The following is a 16,872-nucleotide window of genomic DNA, read 5'->3' as shown; positions in this document are numbered from 1 at the left end:
ACTGCTCTATTAAAGAAGGCTATAAAAGACATTTTAGGAACAGTTGAGAAAATCTGAATGTGGACTAATATATTATTAGGGAATTACTATCAGTTTTATTATATAAGAGAATGTATTGTTTATTGGAGATACATGAAGGCTGATTTTTGTTACATAAGAAAAGGTACTTATTTATTAGAGATTAATTATGAAATGTCATGATTTCTATAATTTACTAAGAAATGGTTCAACTAATAGATGTATAGTGGAAAATTCAGCAAAAATGTTAACAAGTATTGAATTCAGATGGAAAGCAGTCATTTGTTCAACTTTTCGGTAAATTGAAAATTTTAATATCAAGAGTTAAAAATATATGCCTGAGTACACAAAATATACTACTTTGAAGTATATATTTTAGGGGAATGTTTTAATAATTTGGAATTCAGTTTTTAATTTTATATTCTAATAGTTCTACCTGATTTGAGGGACACAATAAAATGTCTCTGGTACAATTATACATGAGATCTGATTTAAGTTTTCCATTTACTTTTTTTGCTTCTTAAACCTAATCTGAATCAATTATACAGAAATTGTAAGAAAAAAATTTGATTTTCTTGTATTTTTTTGTGATATGTTCACTCAACTCAGCAATATTCATAATTCTCATCTTGTTTGTACATAACCCTGATAATTGCTTATTTTTTTCCTCTTCTGCTGTCTGTCTTGTGGGCAATTCAAAGCAGATCCTAGAAACTAATAATGAAACTCAAAATATAGTTAATAGGGCTGAGGATGTGGCTCAAGCTGTAGCGCGCTCGCCTGGCATGCGTGAAGCCTGGGTTCAATCCTCAGCACCACCTACCAACAAAGATGTTGTGTCCGCCGAAAACTAAAAAATAAATATTAAAATTGTCTCTTTCTCTCTCTCTCTCCCCCCCTCCCTTTCTCTCTCTCTCTCTTAAAAAATATATATAGTTAATAGATGTGTATTTCCATAACTTTGGTAAAAAATTTGATATAAATTTAAATTGTAAAAGTTTTTATATCATTTGTAGATTACACTGGACATACTTATAGATTGCAAAATATGCTATATTATGTAAATCTGTAAATTTACATTGTATTTAAAGAATATTAATTTCTAACTTTTCATGTAGTGCTCCAAATGCCTACTTAAACATCTTAGGAGGACAAGATAAAAGGGGAGGAAATAAATTAAATTCAGGATTCACAAATGCAAAAACTGGTGTCACAAAAGACCTCCTTCAAAGGCTATCGTATGAGAAAATGGCAAGAGTACCTGTACATCCTGCATCATCTGCCTGAGCTTCAGGCCCCAGGATTTCTTGCCCTTCCTTTCCTGCTGAAATCAAAGAACAGGGGATTAAAAGAGACATATTTGCCACAAACATTTTAGCTTCTAGAAATCTGAAAAGAATTAGTTCAGATTATATTTAATTTGGATTTTTTTTTCTTTTACATATATGGGACTGCATTGTTGGAAAGCAGTGCTTTGTAGAAGTATTAAGCAGTTAGTTTTGTAAAAAAACACAAAGATGTCTTAGACAAATCTAAGCTATCAATGCATATTTAGACATAATTCTGAAATTATACATATTTTAGAGTTATAGGTTTAGTATCCTTTATCTAAAATGCTTGGGACCAGAAGCATTTTGAATTTCAGATTTTTAAATATTGACATATATAAATGAGTTATCTTGGGGATGGAACCCAGGTCTAAATGTGAAACTCATTTGTTTCAGATATACCTTTATCCACATAGCCTGAACATAACTTCTTACAGTGTTTTTAGGGTGCCTACATTTTTACTATGACCTGTTACATAAAGTCAGGTGTGAACCACTAGTGGTGTCATGTCAGTGCTCAAAGAATTTCAAATTTTGGATTTTCAGATTATGAATGTTCAACCTGCATAAGCACACTAGGATTTTGGTAGTATTTTAGGAAAAGAGCTATATCTATAAGTAAAATGATTTTTTTCATTTATTTTCCAAAGCACATATTTCTGTGGTCCAGGTACTTTGCTAAATGTTTCATAAACTTGTTTCTTTTAACCTTTATAACAACTTTTTTTGGAGGTGGGTAGGTACTGGGGATTGAACTCAGGGGCACTTAACCAATGATCCACATCCCCAGCCTTTTTAAAAAATAGTTTTAGAGACAGGATCTCACTGAGTTGCTTAGGGCCTCACTAAGTTGAAGAGGCTGGCTTTGAACTCGTGATCCTCCTGCCTCAGCCTCCCAAGCTGCTGGAATTGCAGGTGTGCACCACTGTGTCAAGTCATAACAATCTATATAAATTGAAAAAGCAAAAAAAGTTGAGGGTTGGAGAAGTTAAATAATTTGCCCATGGACACACAGCTATTAGATGGAAGAACTGGAATTTGTATGCAGATCTGATTGACTTCAGAGCCCTTTCCATTACACACTTCTGCACTAGAAAACTAGAAAGACTAAACCAAATGTCACTGTGCCCAAAGCAAATATCTAAGGCACTATATTTTTTCTTCTACTCTATTCCTTAGAGGAACTCTACATGTTTGTGATTTTCCCTTCCCCCCTGTGTTTGTAGTAGGCTATTTAATGTATTAAATACAGAATAGATACAGAGTAAATATTTTATATTATAAATGCATACTTTGGCAAAATGTTTTATATATTTGGGCACATTTTATTTATCATGAAAATTTATTAAGAACACATGAATATATTAGAAGACATGAAGGAGTTAGAAACTGCTCTTTTAACTGTAGCAGAATATATGTTCTAATTATAATCAGAATAATTTTAAATAATTAATTAATTTTTGGTCCTGATAATTGAACCCAGGGGTGTTTAACTATTAAGCCATACCCCGAGCCCATTTCATTTTTTATTTTGAGAGAGGGTCTCGCCAAGTTGCTTAGGGCCTTCTAAGTTGCTGAGAATGACTCTGAATTTCTGATCCTCTGCCTTAGCATGAGAATATTTTAAACATAATATAGGTATCTGCACCACATACAAATCTCACTAAATATGTCAGCTGAAAAATCTTGATATTAAATTTCTCTTTAGTTTGTTGAGAAACAGCACTAATTAAGTAAAATATTTTTGCATTCAATGTATTTCTTTAAGTGCTCTGGATTAGTAGGTACATTATTTAGCAGATTTTAGCTTTTATATTAATATTTAAAGATGATCACTATATAAAAAATAGTTAAAATAAGTACAAATCATTTTAGATCAACATAAAAACACTAAGATAATTATGTGATTAACTTCTAAAAAATTCTCATTCTGTACTTTCTATCAGCACAATAATTAATAATTTAAAAGTTCTTATCAAGGGTTTACAAAAATAAGAATGTATGCCAGTGTTTGCCAAATACCTGTAAACCTCTAATATCTCTCACCCTTTTTTCCTCTCCAGTGCACCTACTTAAACCAAAATAAAAAACAGTATGCAAGCTGGGCAATTAAATGATGATATTATAGTTACTTATTATTGTATATCTATGTCCTTTATTTATCCTCAAATAAACAGACTTATCACTTGTTAAGATGAACTATAACACTGATGTTAAAAGTTAAAATGACATTTTTAAAATTTATACATGACAGCAGAATGCATTACAATGAAATGACATTTTAAAATTACGAATTTTTCTACTTAGTTATTATATATGATTAAAAAACTGTCTAGGGCTGGAGTTGTGGCTCAGTGGTATAGCAATTGCCTGGCATGTGTGAGACCCTGGGTTCCATCTCAGCACTGCATATAAGTAAATAAAATTAAAAAGATCCATTGACAACTAAAAATAAAAAATAAAAAAACTGTCTGGAATTCATGTAAATGATTTCTTCATTTCTTCCTTCCTTCATGTTTGCTTGGGATAAAATCTAGGCTCTTTAGATGAAAATTTAACATATTTTAGAATCTATTCCCAGCATTATTACATACAATGTAAAAACTGAAAGTCTCCATTCTCCTCTTCTCATCATTGCAGTAAGTATTTTGGTTGAAGAACTAAAACTGTTTCTTAAAGAAACAAAAAATATCCTAATTTTGGCCTGTAATGTAAACACTCTGTTTTTCAAATGTGCTGTCCAGGAATAGCTTCGTTTGCATTCATTCATGAAGTCACAGCACCTTCCCTAATGTGTTCTGATCTTATGTCTAATTCAGGAAATACAAAGGGAGTAAAGCAATAAAATCTATCTTTACAAAGGATTTTCCTCTATAGGACAATAATGTCAACACATTATGATTGGTTAACCTAAATTCAATATAAAAAGGAACAGTAGCATGCTCCTCAGGCTTCTAAATTCCAAAGCATATATAAAAGTGAGTAAAACCCCTGAATAATAAGACTGTTATTTTCAAATAAAGGCAAAGTATAACATGAAAAATAAGTCACAAAATACTTAGCAATAAAAGGAACAAACTATTGATATATGCAACATCTTTGATCAATCTCCAAGAAATCATGGAAAGTGAAAAAGCCATTCCAAAGGTTACATACTATATAATTTACATGACATTCTTGAAAATGCAAAATTATATATGGAGAACAGAATAGAACCCTTGGTTGCCAAGGTTTAGGGATGAAGCAAAGGAGAGCAAGAAATTACATGAGAGGATACTAGCTCTGCAGTAATGGAATTGTTCTGTATTTGACTATGAATATCAATCTCAATAATGCTAGCTGTGATTTCCATTATAGTTTTGTAAGATGTTTCCACTGGGCAAAAATGGGTCAAAGAGCCAGAGAAAATGATGCATGACTACTGAGAAATGATTTGAAAGACTATAGACTTATCATCAGAAATCATGTATTCTATAAGGAAGTAGAATATCTTTAAAGTACTAAAAGAACAAAACATACCCAGTCAGCCCAAAGTTCTATATACAGTGAAAATGTCCTTCAGGAATGAAGGAAAATAGAATAAAAACATTCTCAGATTAAGGAAAGCTAATATAATTCATTGCCAGCAGGTCTGTTCCAAAAGCACTGCTAAAGGAAGATCGTCAGAAAACAACAACAACAACAACAACAAAACCAAATGGTATCAGAGGGACACTTTAAATGTCAAGAATGAAAGAACAACAAGAGTAATGATCTGACATATATAAAAACTGCAAAATAAAGGAAGGAGGGTAATGGAACCTATTTGGCACTAAGTTTTCTATATTCCTCTTGAGTGATAAAAACATTGATTCTAAGTAGACTGAAAAGATAAATATGTATATTCCAAGTCTCAACTGAGCTAGCTGGGTATTCCAAAGTATAAACATTTCAATCTATAATATTAACACTTAAAAAATCTATAGAGTAAAAAATTAAATAAATTAATTAAATAAATACATATTTTAAAAAATTCTCCAAAAGAAGTTAGGAAAGGAAGATGAGAAGAATGATAAACAGGAAGCAAATAGAAAGCAAATATTAAAATGGTAAACCTAATCCCTAACATTAAAAGTTATATGACATGTAAATGGTCTAAAGAAGCAAGTAAGGGATAGAGATTATCAGAATACAAGGGGGAAAAAAACAAGCTCCATTTACATGCTAGCTACAAAATTATTTTAAATTTAATTAAATCAATAGGTTGAAAATCAAAAGGATGAAAAATTATGTCATGCAATATTGATAAAAACAAAGCTAGAGTGATTATATTAATACCAGACAGTACACTGTTAAAGCTAAGAAAATTACCAGGGATAAAAAGAAATACTGCATAATGAAAAGAGTAAGTTCACCAAGAAAGCATAATAATCTTAAATATGTATGCATTTAACAACAGAGTTTTAAAACAGATAAGTAGAGATATCCATAATTATAATTGAAAACTTCAATACTCCCTTCATATTAATAACTGATAGAACAACTAGACAAAAATTCATCAAGGATACAGAAGAACTAGGCCACACCAACAAGTAGATCCAACTGGTATTTATGTAGAACACTCTACTCTCAAACAGCAGAATACACATTCCTTTCAAGTGCATGCAGAACATTCATAATATACAACATATAAAGGATCATAAAATAACATTTAACAAAATATAAGAAATGAAACCATACAAAGTTTCATTGACCTGAATGAATTTAAACTGATATCAATAGCTGAATGATAATAAGAAAATCTCTATACATTTCACTTCTAAAGAATCTATGGAGCAAAGATGTAAATTAAAAGTCAATAAAAGTTTGTGGTATATCTCTATAAATGAGTGTTTTGAGGGACATTTATAGCATTAAGTACTTGTGCAAAAAAAGAAGACCTCAATAATTCTAAGGTGCCATGTTACAAAAGAAGAAAAAGAGGAGCAAAATATACCCAGGAAAAAAAAACACAGAAGGAAATAATTAAGATCAGAAATCAACAAAATTATCACAGAAAAATAGAGAAATTCAATGAAACAAAAAGCTGGTTCTTTGAAAAGATCCAAACAACTGCAAACCTTTAGTAAGATTGACAAACATAAAAAAGAGGGAAGACACAAATTATTAATATCAAAAATGAAAAGGGAATATCAGTATAGAACTAGTGGATAGTAAATGGTTAATATAGGAATACTATGAACCACTTTACACACATAAATGTGAAAACTTTGAAATGGAAAATTTCTCCAGAACCATAAAATACTAAAACTTATCCAAGATGAAATAAATAACCTGAATATTCTTGTAGCTATTTAAAAACTGACTTTTATAACATTCCTCTAAAACAAAACAACCATGTGTATGATTTTACTTACAAATTTTATCAGACATTTAAAGAAGAATAACTGTAAATTTGAACACTTTTTTTCAAGAAACGAATACTTTCTAACACATTTTAATTATGCACAATAGTATAAAAAGAAAAGCAAAGCTATGGACCAATATCCTCAGTGGAAAATGACACAAAAATCTTCAAAGAAGTATTAGCAAATCAAATTCAGCAATATATAAAAATGACCACACGGAGCTTTATAGGGAATCAAGGTTCATTCAATATGAATGAGTATTTGAATATTTGAATATATTTGAATATTCATTAATTCACTTTACCATACTAAAATTCTAAAAAAGCAAAAGTCACATGTTAATTTGAAATGATAAAAAAGTGTTTAAAAACTAGTGATACAGAAAAAGCATCCAGAAATCTCATCTATTCATAATGAAAACTCAGCAAAATAGGAATAGTGGGAACATACTAAATTTGATAAAGGGCATCTATGACATAGTTAACATTATTCTTATTTTAAATTTTATTTTATTGATTCTTCTTAGTTATACCCAACAGTAGAATCTATGTTGATAAAATTATATAAGCACGGGATATATCTTCTAATCAGGACCTCATTCTTGTGGATAGGCACAGTGGTGAGGATCTCTTAGCTTATTTTCATATGTGTACATAGAAAAATTATGTTAGATTCATTCTACTTTCTTTCCTATTCCTTTCCCCTTCCCTTCCTTTTGTTCCCCTTTGTCTAATCTACTGAAATTCTCTTCTTGCCCTTCCCCAGTTAACATTATTCTTAAAGGTAAAAGAGTAAATGCTTTTACTCAATATTGGGGTAAAAGGCAAGCATATCCACTGTTACCATTCTTGGCATCTGGCCATGTCAATAAAACTAAATAAAAGGCAGATATATTAGAAAGGAAGAAACAGAGTGCCCCTATTTGTAGAGGACAAGATTGTCTACATAGAAAATCCCAAGGAAACTACAAGAAACTCCTAGAACCAAATCAACACATAAAAATCAGTCATATTTCTATATATTAGTAAAGAACAACTGGAAACTAAGGAAAAAAACACAAGTCATTCATAATAGCTCCTTTCCTGAAAAAAGAAATAAGTAGGTGTAACTGCAACAAAATATGAAGATGATCTATATTCTGATACTATAATACACTAAGAAATCAAAGACCTAAAGAAATGTAGAGATATAAGTTCACAAATTGAAATTCTCCTCAACATAATAAATATATGGGTTCTCTTTAAACTTATCTATAGATTTAATAACATTCAAATCAACATCTCAGCAGGATTAGCTTTAATATAGATGAGATTATTCTAGAATTTACATGGAAAGGAAAAGGAACTATAATATTAAAAACAATTTCATGGAAAAAATAAAGCTGAAGAAATAACATTCCCTAAATTTAAGACTTCTTACATAGCTATAGAAATCAGGATTATATAGTATTGTCAAAGGGACACAGAGATCAACAGAATAGGACAGAGTCCAGACAAAGACTCACACAAATATGGTCAATTAGTTATTAACACAGGTTCAAAGCCCATTCAATTGAGAAAGGGTAATTTTTCCAACTGTGTTGAAACAACTGAGCTTCCACATCAAACAAACAAAGAAAGAAATTAACTTTACTTCAACCTAACATTAAAAAAATAATACAACATCAATCATGTGCATAATTATAAAGAAAACAAAGGAGAAAATCCTAATGATCTGAGTTAAAGAAAGAACTCTTGGATATGATATCAAGAGCATGATCTATAAACTGAAAAAGTGATAATCTGGACTTGAAATTTAAAACTTTGTTCTGGGAAAGCCTAGCTAAAGAGAATGAAGAAACAGGATAGATTGGGGACAAAAATACTTACTACAATTATAAAGGACTATAAAATTTAATGAAGAAACTCAAAAAATATGCAAAATATGTTAACAGATACTTCACTGAGATGACATATACATCTGCATATATAAGTATATACATCTAGATATAGTAAGTAAATGTGAAAATTATGTTCAGTTTCACTAGGTATTAGAGAAAGGAAGATTGAAACCATACCTATCATGAAAATCACCTATTAGAATGGTTAAAGTAAAAAATATTGATAACATCAAATGCTTGTGGGGACCTAGAGAAACTGAATCTCTGATGGAGAGTGTGGTACAAACACTCTGGTAAAGTTTGGCAGTTTCTTAAAACATTAAATATATATTTAACATAAGATGTAACAATTCTACTTCTAGGTTCTTACCCTTGAGAGATAAAAACTTGTGTTTACCCTCACCCAAAAATCTGTACACTAATGTTTATAACAACTTTATTCATTATCTTTATAAACTGGAAATCACCCCAAATGTTCTTCAACAGCTGAATGGATAAATAAACTGTAGTACAACCATACAATGGAATAGTACTCTTCAATAAAAAGGATCAAACTGTTGAGGTATGCATCTGACTGATTTTCAAAGGCATGCTGAATGAAGGAGTCAAACACAAAATATTTCATATTGTCTTGATACCATTTTTAAAAATAATTAATTTATTTTAATTAGGTATATATGACAGTAGAATGTATTCTGATTCATCATACACAACTACAGCTCAACTTTACATTTCTATGGTTGTACACAATGTAGCTTTGTACCATATGTGCAGTCATATGTGTATCTAGGTAATGATGTTCATCTCACCATCTTTCCTGCTCCCATGCACCGTTCCTCCATTTTTCCCATCCCCTCCCCATTACGGATCAGCATCCACTTATCAGAGAGAACATTAGGCCTTTGTTTTTGGGGGTTGGCTTACTTCACTTAGCATGATATTCTCCAACTCTACCCATTTACCTGCAAATGCCATAATTCTATTCTCTTTTAATGCTGAGTAATATTCCATTGTGTATATATACTACAGTTACTTTATTCATTCATCTATTGAAGGACATCTAGGTTGCTTCCACAGTTTAGCTATTGTGAATTGAGCTGCTATAAATATTGATGTGGCTGTGTGACTACAGTATGCTGATTTTAATTAAGTCCTTAGGGTATAACTGATTTTAAGTCCTCTGGGTATAAACCGAGGAGTGGGATAGCTGGGTCAAATGGTGGTTCCATTCCAAGTTTTTAAAGGAGTCTCCATACTGCTTTCCAGATTGGATACCATTTTTAAGATATTCTCCAAAAGAAAAATACTACAGTGACAGAGAACAGATAATAGTTGTGCAGGATTTTGAGTGGAAGAAATATATGACTAAAACGGTATCACACCCCTGAGTTTTTCAACGATGGAACAGTTCATTGCCTTGACTGTGGTGGTTGCTATGTGAATGTGTTTGAGCATGTGTATGTATGTGTGTATGTGTTACAAAAGCTTGAAGAACTGTATATCAATAAGAAAGTTGATTTTACTCTATGTTATTTAAAAAGAATTTCTGAATTCTTAACAATAAAAAAATAAAAAAAATTATGTTTTCTAGCTTAAAGTGCTAATTCTATAAATGGAAATTTAACATAACTAGAATGTTTATAGATTTTAAAAACTGTTTTGATATTTTACTCTGTTACTTGAGAGACAAGGTGATAATAATATACAACAATGGATTTATATTTAACCAATTCATAAAGTAAAAGAGAAGTCAAACCCAGAAATCTCCTGGGTACTTTTAGGAAAAGAAATAAGGAGGCAATAGATAAAAGCAAAGAATTTAGAATCAATTAAGCATTGGTTAAGATTCTGGCTCTACTAAGTCCATAAATCACCTTGGAAGAGTAATATGAACTCTTCTTGTCCTTAGTTTCCACATATTTAAAGCTAATAAATTACTAAATAGGAATGTAGTGAATATTGAAAATGTATAAGAAGTATTCAGCCCAAGAGTATCAGATAGAAAATGTTCAATATTACAGGCATTATAATGGATTTTATGAATATATAGTCATTTTATGAATATATAGTCATTTTATTATCTTTATTATATTTAAGATTTGGAGATCATCATGTCTGCAACATTTTGAACTCAAATTAACTCATTAAACTTTAAGATTTAATTTAATCATTTAATTACCTAACTAATCCATTCACCCACTCATTATTTGAAAGCCTACCATGATCAAGTTCTGCTAAGTGCTGAAATACATAATATAAAAAATTTCACCACTAACCTCAAAGAACATAGTTTAAGGGAGAGAGAAAACTGCATTATCATGGGTGCTACAACAGGATGCCAATGGATTGTATGATAATTACCATCTTTTTTTTGCTTAATTCAATTGTTCGGAAGGAACTGATTTAACAAACACTGACATTTGTTCTTAGTACAACAGTGACAATGAGTAAAATAATCTAAGTAAATTACATTCATTTTCAATCACTCATGTACTTCCTTTTTTTCTGAGCTAGTAGGGAAAAAATCATTTACCCAAAAGACCAACAATGAGTAACCTGCTTGCATATAAGCAGGTTACCTATCTTTACTATTAATTAGTTGCTCAAAATATCATAAGTATCAAACCATCTGCATAACTTATGGTAGTGTAGAGGTTAATGGCATAATTCCCAGACTCAGACCACCTGCTTCAAATCTCAGATCACACTTATTAGCAGTGACTCTATAAATGATCTACTGTCTTTTTTTAATCCTTATTTCCTCATCTATAAAATGGGGCTGTCATCTGCCTCATTATGGTATGATGAAAATTAGATTAACTTATGAAAAACACAATTTAGAACATTACTTGGCATATAGTACCCAATAATTTATCTATGATTACTATTAATATTAGCATGTGGTTTGTGGATTCTGGTGAATTTTATTGTGTGTGGGGTTGTGGTCTACAGAATAATGACTTCCTAAAGACATCCACATTCTAATCCTCCAACTCCATGAAAATCATAGCTTTAATGGTAAAATGGATTTTGTAGATGTGACTAAGGTGATGAACTTTGAGATGGGAAGATTATCCTGGATTATCTAGATGGGCCAATTAATAATATGAACTCTAGAAGTGGAAGAAATGAAAGCAGGAGTGTGGGAGATGATATTAAGAAGTAGGAGTCAGTCTAATATTACAGAGTCTTGACCTGTACTGGTGGCCCTAAAGATGGAGCAAAGGGATCATGAGCCAAGGAATCCAGGTACCCTCTGTAGGCTGGGAATGGCCCTCAGCCAGCAAGGAAATGGGGTCCTCATATACCCAGAAGGATCTGTAATCTAAATGAGCAAGGAAAGGGATCCTTCCTATGAACTTCCAGTAAGGAATGTAACATTCACATAAGATTTTAGCCCACTGAGACCTAAGATGGTTGTAATGTAATACATTTGTTTTATTTAAACAATCAAGTATATGATAATTTGTTATGGTAGCAGTAGAAAACTAAATGTAAGTGCTTAAATATTTTTAGAGAAGGAAGAAGAATGAAGATAATAGCTACAGGGAAAATTGCTATGTAGAGAGTAGAGTTCAGTATTATTTCCTTTTTGTTGCTTTAGTTTTGTCATACAATGAATCTGAAATCTAATTATTACCGGGCGTGAGTCTTGCTAGAGGCTATGGTAAATTCAAAAGGAGTACGGACATAGTAACTGCTTGGATGATGTTTCTGTATGTATATATGCTGATAGTATGACCAAACTACTTTCCTATTGATGTTTCTAAATATTATATTCAACACGTATATATATATTTTCTGTTGGATTAACTAGAAAAAGGAAACAACAGAATGCTTTAGAATCCAGAATCATATAGACCTGGATTTAAATCTTGGTTTTCCATGTATCTAGTGTATTATTTTGGCAAGATATTTAACCTTTTTTCTAGCCTCAGTTTCCTTCTTTAGATATAAAGTGGAGCTAGAAGACACGAAATTGTTATAAGAATGAAAAGAAAAAATATTCAGGAAATCAATTACCATTAGGCCTGGATTGGCACACACAAAGTAATATAAATATGTAAATGTTAGTATAACTAATTGCTCATTTATTGTGTCAGCTTTTCTAGTCCTCCAGTGGTTTGGCAAACAGTAATGTCTCTCACAATCCAAAGCAAATCTAAAAGAAAAGGCTTAATGAAGGAATAAGCCTGATTTATCTTTGACTCCAATTTCAAGGAGACCAGCTCTGAAATGGTGGGGAAATTAGTTGACACTATCGAATGTGGAGGCAACCCAAAAAAAGTACAAAGGACCTGTTTAAGATCTTGGGGGCTAATTAACAGTCATTTTACTAGAAAGGCTAAGGAATGGTCACAGATTTGAGAATGAGCTTCGGATAGGTTATGTGTTTTCTAAGTTGAGTTATTATGTTTCAATATTTTCTCTTTTGTTCTGTTTATTAAAATAATTTTCAAAATTCTTTTTTCAGAAATACTATTAGAACTCAAAAATAAAGAGAATTTTTGCTTCATTTTGATCAGGATTTAAAAACACAGTTTTAATTTGAACAATTTTAGACTTAGAAGTTACATAAATAGTGCAGAGTTCCTGCATGCTCTTCAACCAGATTCCTCTATAAGAACATCTCATATAATCAAACTACTATTATGTAACACATGAAATTAATATTATACTATTAACTAATCTACAGACTTATTTAATTTTTGCAAGTTTTTAGACTACAACTGTTATTTTGTTCCTTGGTTCAGAAAGCAATTTAGTATCCTACATTGCATTTAGGATATCATGTTTTGTTTCCATAGTCTATTACCAAAATCTGACAATCTGATCTGTTAGACTTTGACAAGTTGCTTCATTTTTTCCTTGTATCTTATGACTTTGACATTTTTTAAAGATTACTAGGCGTGTATTTTGTAACATTCTCAACTTGAATTTCTCTGATGTTTTCTAATGATTAGAGTGAGGCTATACATTTTAAGCAAGAATATACAACTGTGCTCTTGCCAATGTATCACACCAGTGGTATCGAATATCACTATATTATATTATTGGTGATGTTAACTTTGATTACCTGGTAAATGAGATATGTCTGCCAGGTTTCTTCACACTACTTGTGATGTCTCTCTTTATAATTAATAATTATCTTGTGGAGAAGTACTTTGAAACATGCCAATGTCCTTTTTCCTCATTAAAACTCCATCCACACATTTTAAGCATCCACTGATAGTTCTTATCTGAAATAGTTATTATCATGGTGTTTGTCTAATAGTGAATTTTCATTTCCCTAATTACTCATTAATTTATAATTGGAATCCTACTATAAAGAAGGACTATTCCTTTACCCCATGTATTTAAGAAAATAGGTATGCACTGATATTTATCTTATTCTATGGCTTATTATCCAATACTATCATCATTTATTTTGTTGCAAATATTGTTCTAGATTTGGCACTGAGAGCTCCTTCACATGACTTATATGACTTTTAATGTGATATAATAATTTTATATTTATTTGTTTATTTTCACTTAATGTTCCAGCTAATCTTAGATTTTCCCTGTCACTGGTCCGGAATCAGTCATTTCTCTAAATAAAGATTTGTACCTTTTATTGAAGAATGATATTTAAATCTTAGATCTGGCACTAGGTATACTGACTACTATCAGGTTTGCTGAGAAAGCATGAGATACTAATATGGATGTAACAATTTCAAATTTAAAAAAGAAATAACTCATGTAACAATACTTTTGACTATAAACTATACACACTTTGTTGAAGGTAGCGCATTTGATAGGGATTTTTAAAAGGGCAAAGTGCACAACTGAGGTTCAGTATTGTAGGGAGAGCCCTAACTTCTTCATTAGTGTTATTTCTGAGTACTTAGATACTCAGAGGTTTGTAATTTTATTTCTGAGTGCTTAGATACTCAGAGGTTTGTAAATATTAGTGCTTTATATTTAGTGCAAATAGAAGTGAATTCCCTTATAAATAGAGTTTTTAAAAAGCCCTCTGGCATCATTTGGCCCAATTTCTTTATTTTACAAATGCAAAGGGGCAATTCAAGACACAGTAGTACAGTAAAGACTAGAAGCCACAAGCTGAACTATTCCTACATCACACTCCAACTCTGGTTGAAAAAGATTCCAAAGAGTAAGTTAAACTAAGTCTTAAGAAATAAATACAATTTGGCTCAATGCTTATTTAGATATTGACTAATATATCTGCACAGATTACTTATAGTATTTTATTATTACCTGTGCCTAAGAAAGCCTTATTTCTATGACATATAAGATCAGAGTCTTAAATTTTTTATAACAACTTTTTATTGCTTTGGCATTTTTATAAATATGTAAATTTCTATAGGGTATTAAAACTTCATATAAAAATGTTCAAGTTGCTATTGGGACATTTTAAAAACTCAACAATTTTAAAATACTAAGAAATAGCTAATATATTAAATGATATTTCATTTATCAGATTAGTATTTTGTACATGTTTTTAAACTGAAAGCATAAGGAGTCTTGAAGACAGGTATCTAAAAAGTTAATATTGCATTTAAAAAGGTTTAACTGACATAAGCTTGGAGTGTTTGGCTGAACCACAAGATCTTATAAGATGAATACAGATATGCTGGAACACTGCCAAATCATATTTTCTTTCCCACGATAAAAATTTAATGTTGATGGTATTTTCAGACAACTGCACTTCAGCACTTAAATTATCCTTTTTTTGTTGTTTATTTTTGATGGTGAATACATCCTAGCTTAATATCTACAATAAAATTGCTTCTTCCATTAAATCCTTTTAAAGAATGTAATTATAAATTAACATTCAATTGAGATAAGAATATAGTTTTTTTAATAATAGTTTTTAAAGATCTTTATTACATGACATTTTTAAAGAATATTATATTTTCATATATAATTCAGGCTGTTGATTTACATTATGCTACAGATCTGTGAATATCAGGTCTCTAACACAGCTGAATATCACTGATCACTTTCTTGTTTATTGTGTCCCCTTTTGCTCACAAATCTTTAGTTAGTTGACACAGGTATTGTGGCTTCCTTGAATTCGGCAACATTACAAGGTCTTTGCTTCATTTTCCTTTGCTCTTTTTCCAGTAAGCAGGCAGAAAACCCTTCATTGAGCAACTGGCTTTCTAAACTTCTTTCTGAAAACCGTGCAATTTCTCTGCTTCTCAGCAAAATTTTCGAATCTGTTTTTCAATAGCATAAAATTTTATATTCATGTTTTCTTGAAGTTACAATATGATCGAGACACCGTTTTCTTCCATATTGGCTAAGTATATTTATTAAATGCACAAAAAGTAAAGAAAACAATACAACAGACAGGTTTTATCAAAGAACAGAACTTGAAAGTAATGGCAAAATACAGTGCAACTTTATTAAGCAGTGGCTGCTTTTCAGAGAAAGCTCCATTTGTAGTAACCCAAGTTCTCTGTTTCTGCTTCAGGATCATGTTAGCTTGACCAAGCATAGCCAAACTGAACAAACTTTCAAAGTCAGCTGAAAGAATCATCTTGAGGAGACAAAATCAATTTAAAGATACAAGTTTCCTTATGAAATCTGAAGTCCCATTATCTAACTAAGATGAATACATGATCAAGAGCAACTTAATGACAACTTATAAGAGGAATTAAAGTAAATTAATAAGAGTGAATAATCTTATTTGTGAATTAAAATTAATTTGCTGAAGACTCTGAATCAGTGCTCTGGCAAGAAGTTTTGGTTGTCTTAGATCAATGAGTGGTGCTACAAAATTTGCTGTGAACTTTTTCACAATAATATTTGAACTCTCATAATGGGAAAGGGTACTTTTTAACAAGGGTAATGCACTGATATTTTACTTTAATCAAAATTGTTTATCAAAGGAACTATAATTTATGTATAATGGTTTGTTCATTTGGCTGGACAAGATGGTTTTAAGCATGGTGTGATATATACAAACTTTTACTATTTTTTTAATTAATTAAGTAAGGTAAAGCCTAGCCTTGTTACTTTACATAGGTTTAGAAACTATATGTAAGTATAGTTTATTTATAAAAGTTAAATATGTGTGTATGTATGTGTGTGTGTCAAGGTAGGAATTAATATGCAATTCAAAATATCTTTTGATTTGGGTATCAAATTTACTATAGGATTTGGTCAAATACGAGTTTTTAGGTATCTTATACACAATAAAAAATTAGAAATTGTTAATACTCACTATACTGGTTTCATTAATTTTATCTAT

At 30.8% G+C, this 16,872-nt stretch overlaps 1 protein-coding gene across 3 annotated transcripts in view; it reads right to left on the bottom strand.

Annotated features, from left to right (window-relative positions):
* ZEB1 (zinc finger E-box binding homeobox 1) overlaps positions 1-16,872 on the bottom strand; it is a 167,967-nt gene that overhangs the window by 28,357 nt on the left and 122,738 nt on the right. Inside the window, exon 3 of one of the 3 annotated variants that reach the window (XM_081297384.1) lies at positions 1,280-1,342. The exons of 1 other annotated variant lie outside the window; for it this stretch is intronic. In XM_081297384.1, the coding sequence (XP_081153510.1) occupies positions 1,280-1,342 (63 nt within the window). The remainder of the gene's footprint in view (positions 1-1,279; positions 1,343-16,872) is intronic. One more of the 3 variants, XM_081297385.1, reaches the window with a different exon arrangement.

This window comes from Spermophilus citellus (genome assembly GCF_964194105.1).
Source record: "Spermophilus citellus genome assembly, chromosome: 6".
NCBI lineage: Eukaryota > Metazoa > Chordata > Mammalia > Rodentia > Sciuridae > Spermophilus > Spermophilus citellus.
Note: the sequence above shows the minus strand (reverse complement) of the source record. Positions and strands in the feature narration are given on the sequence as shown.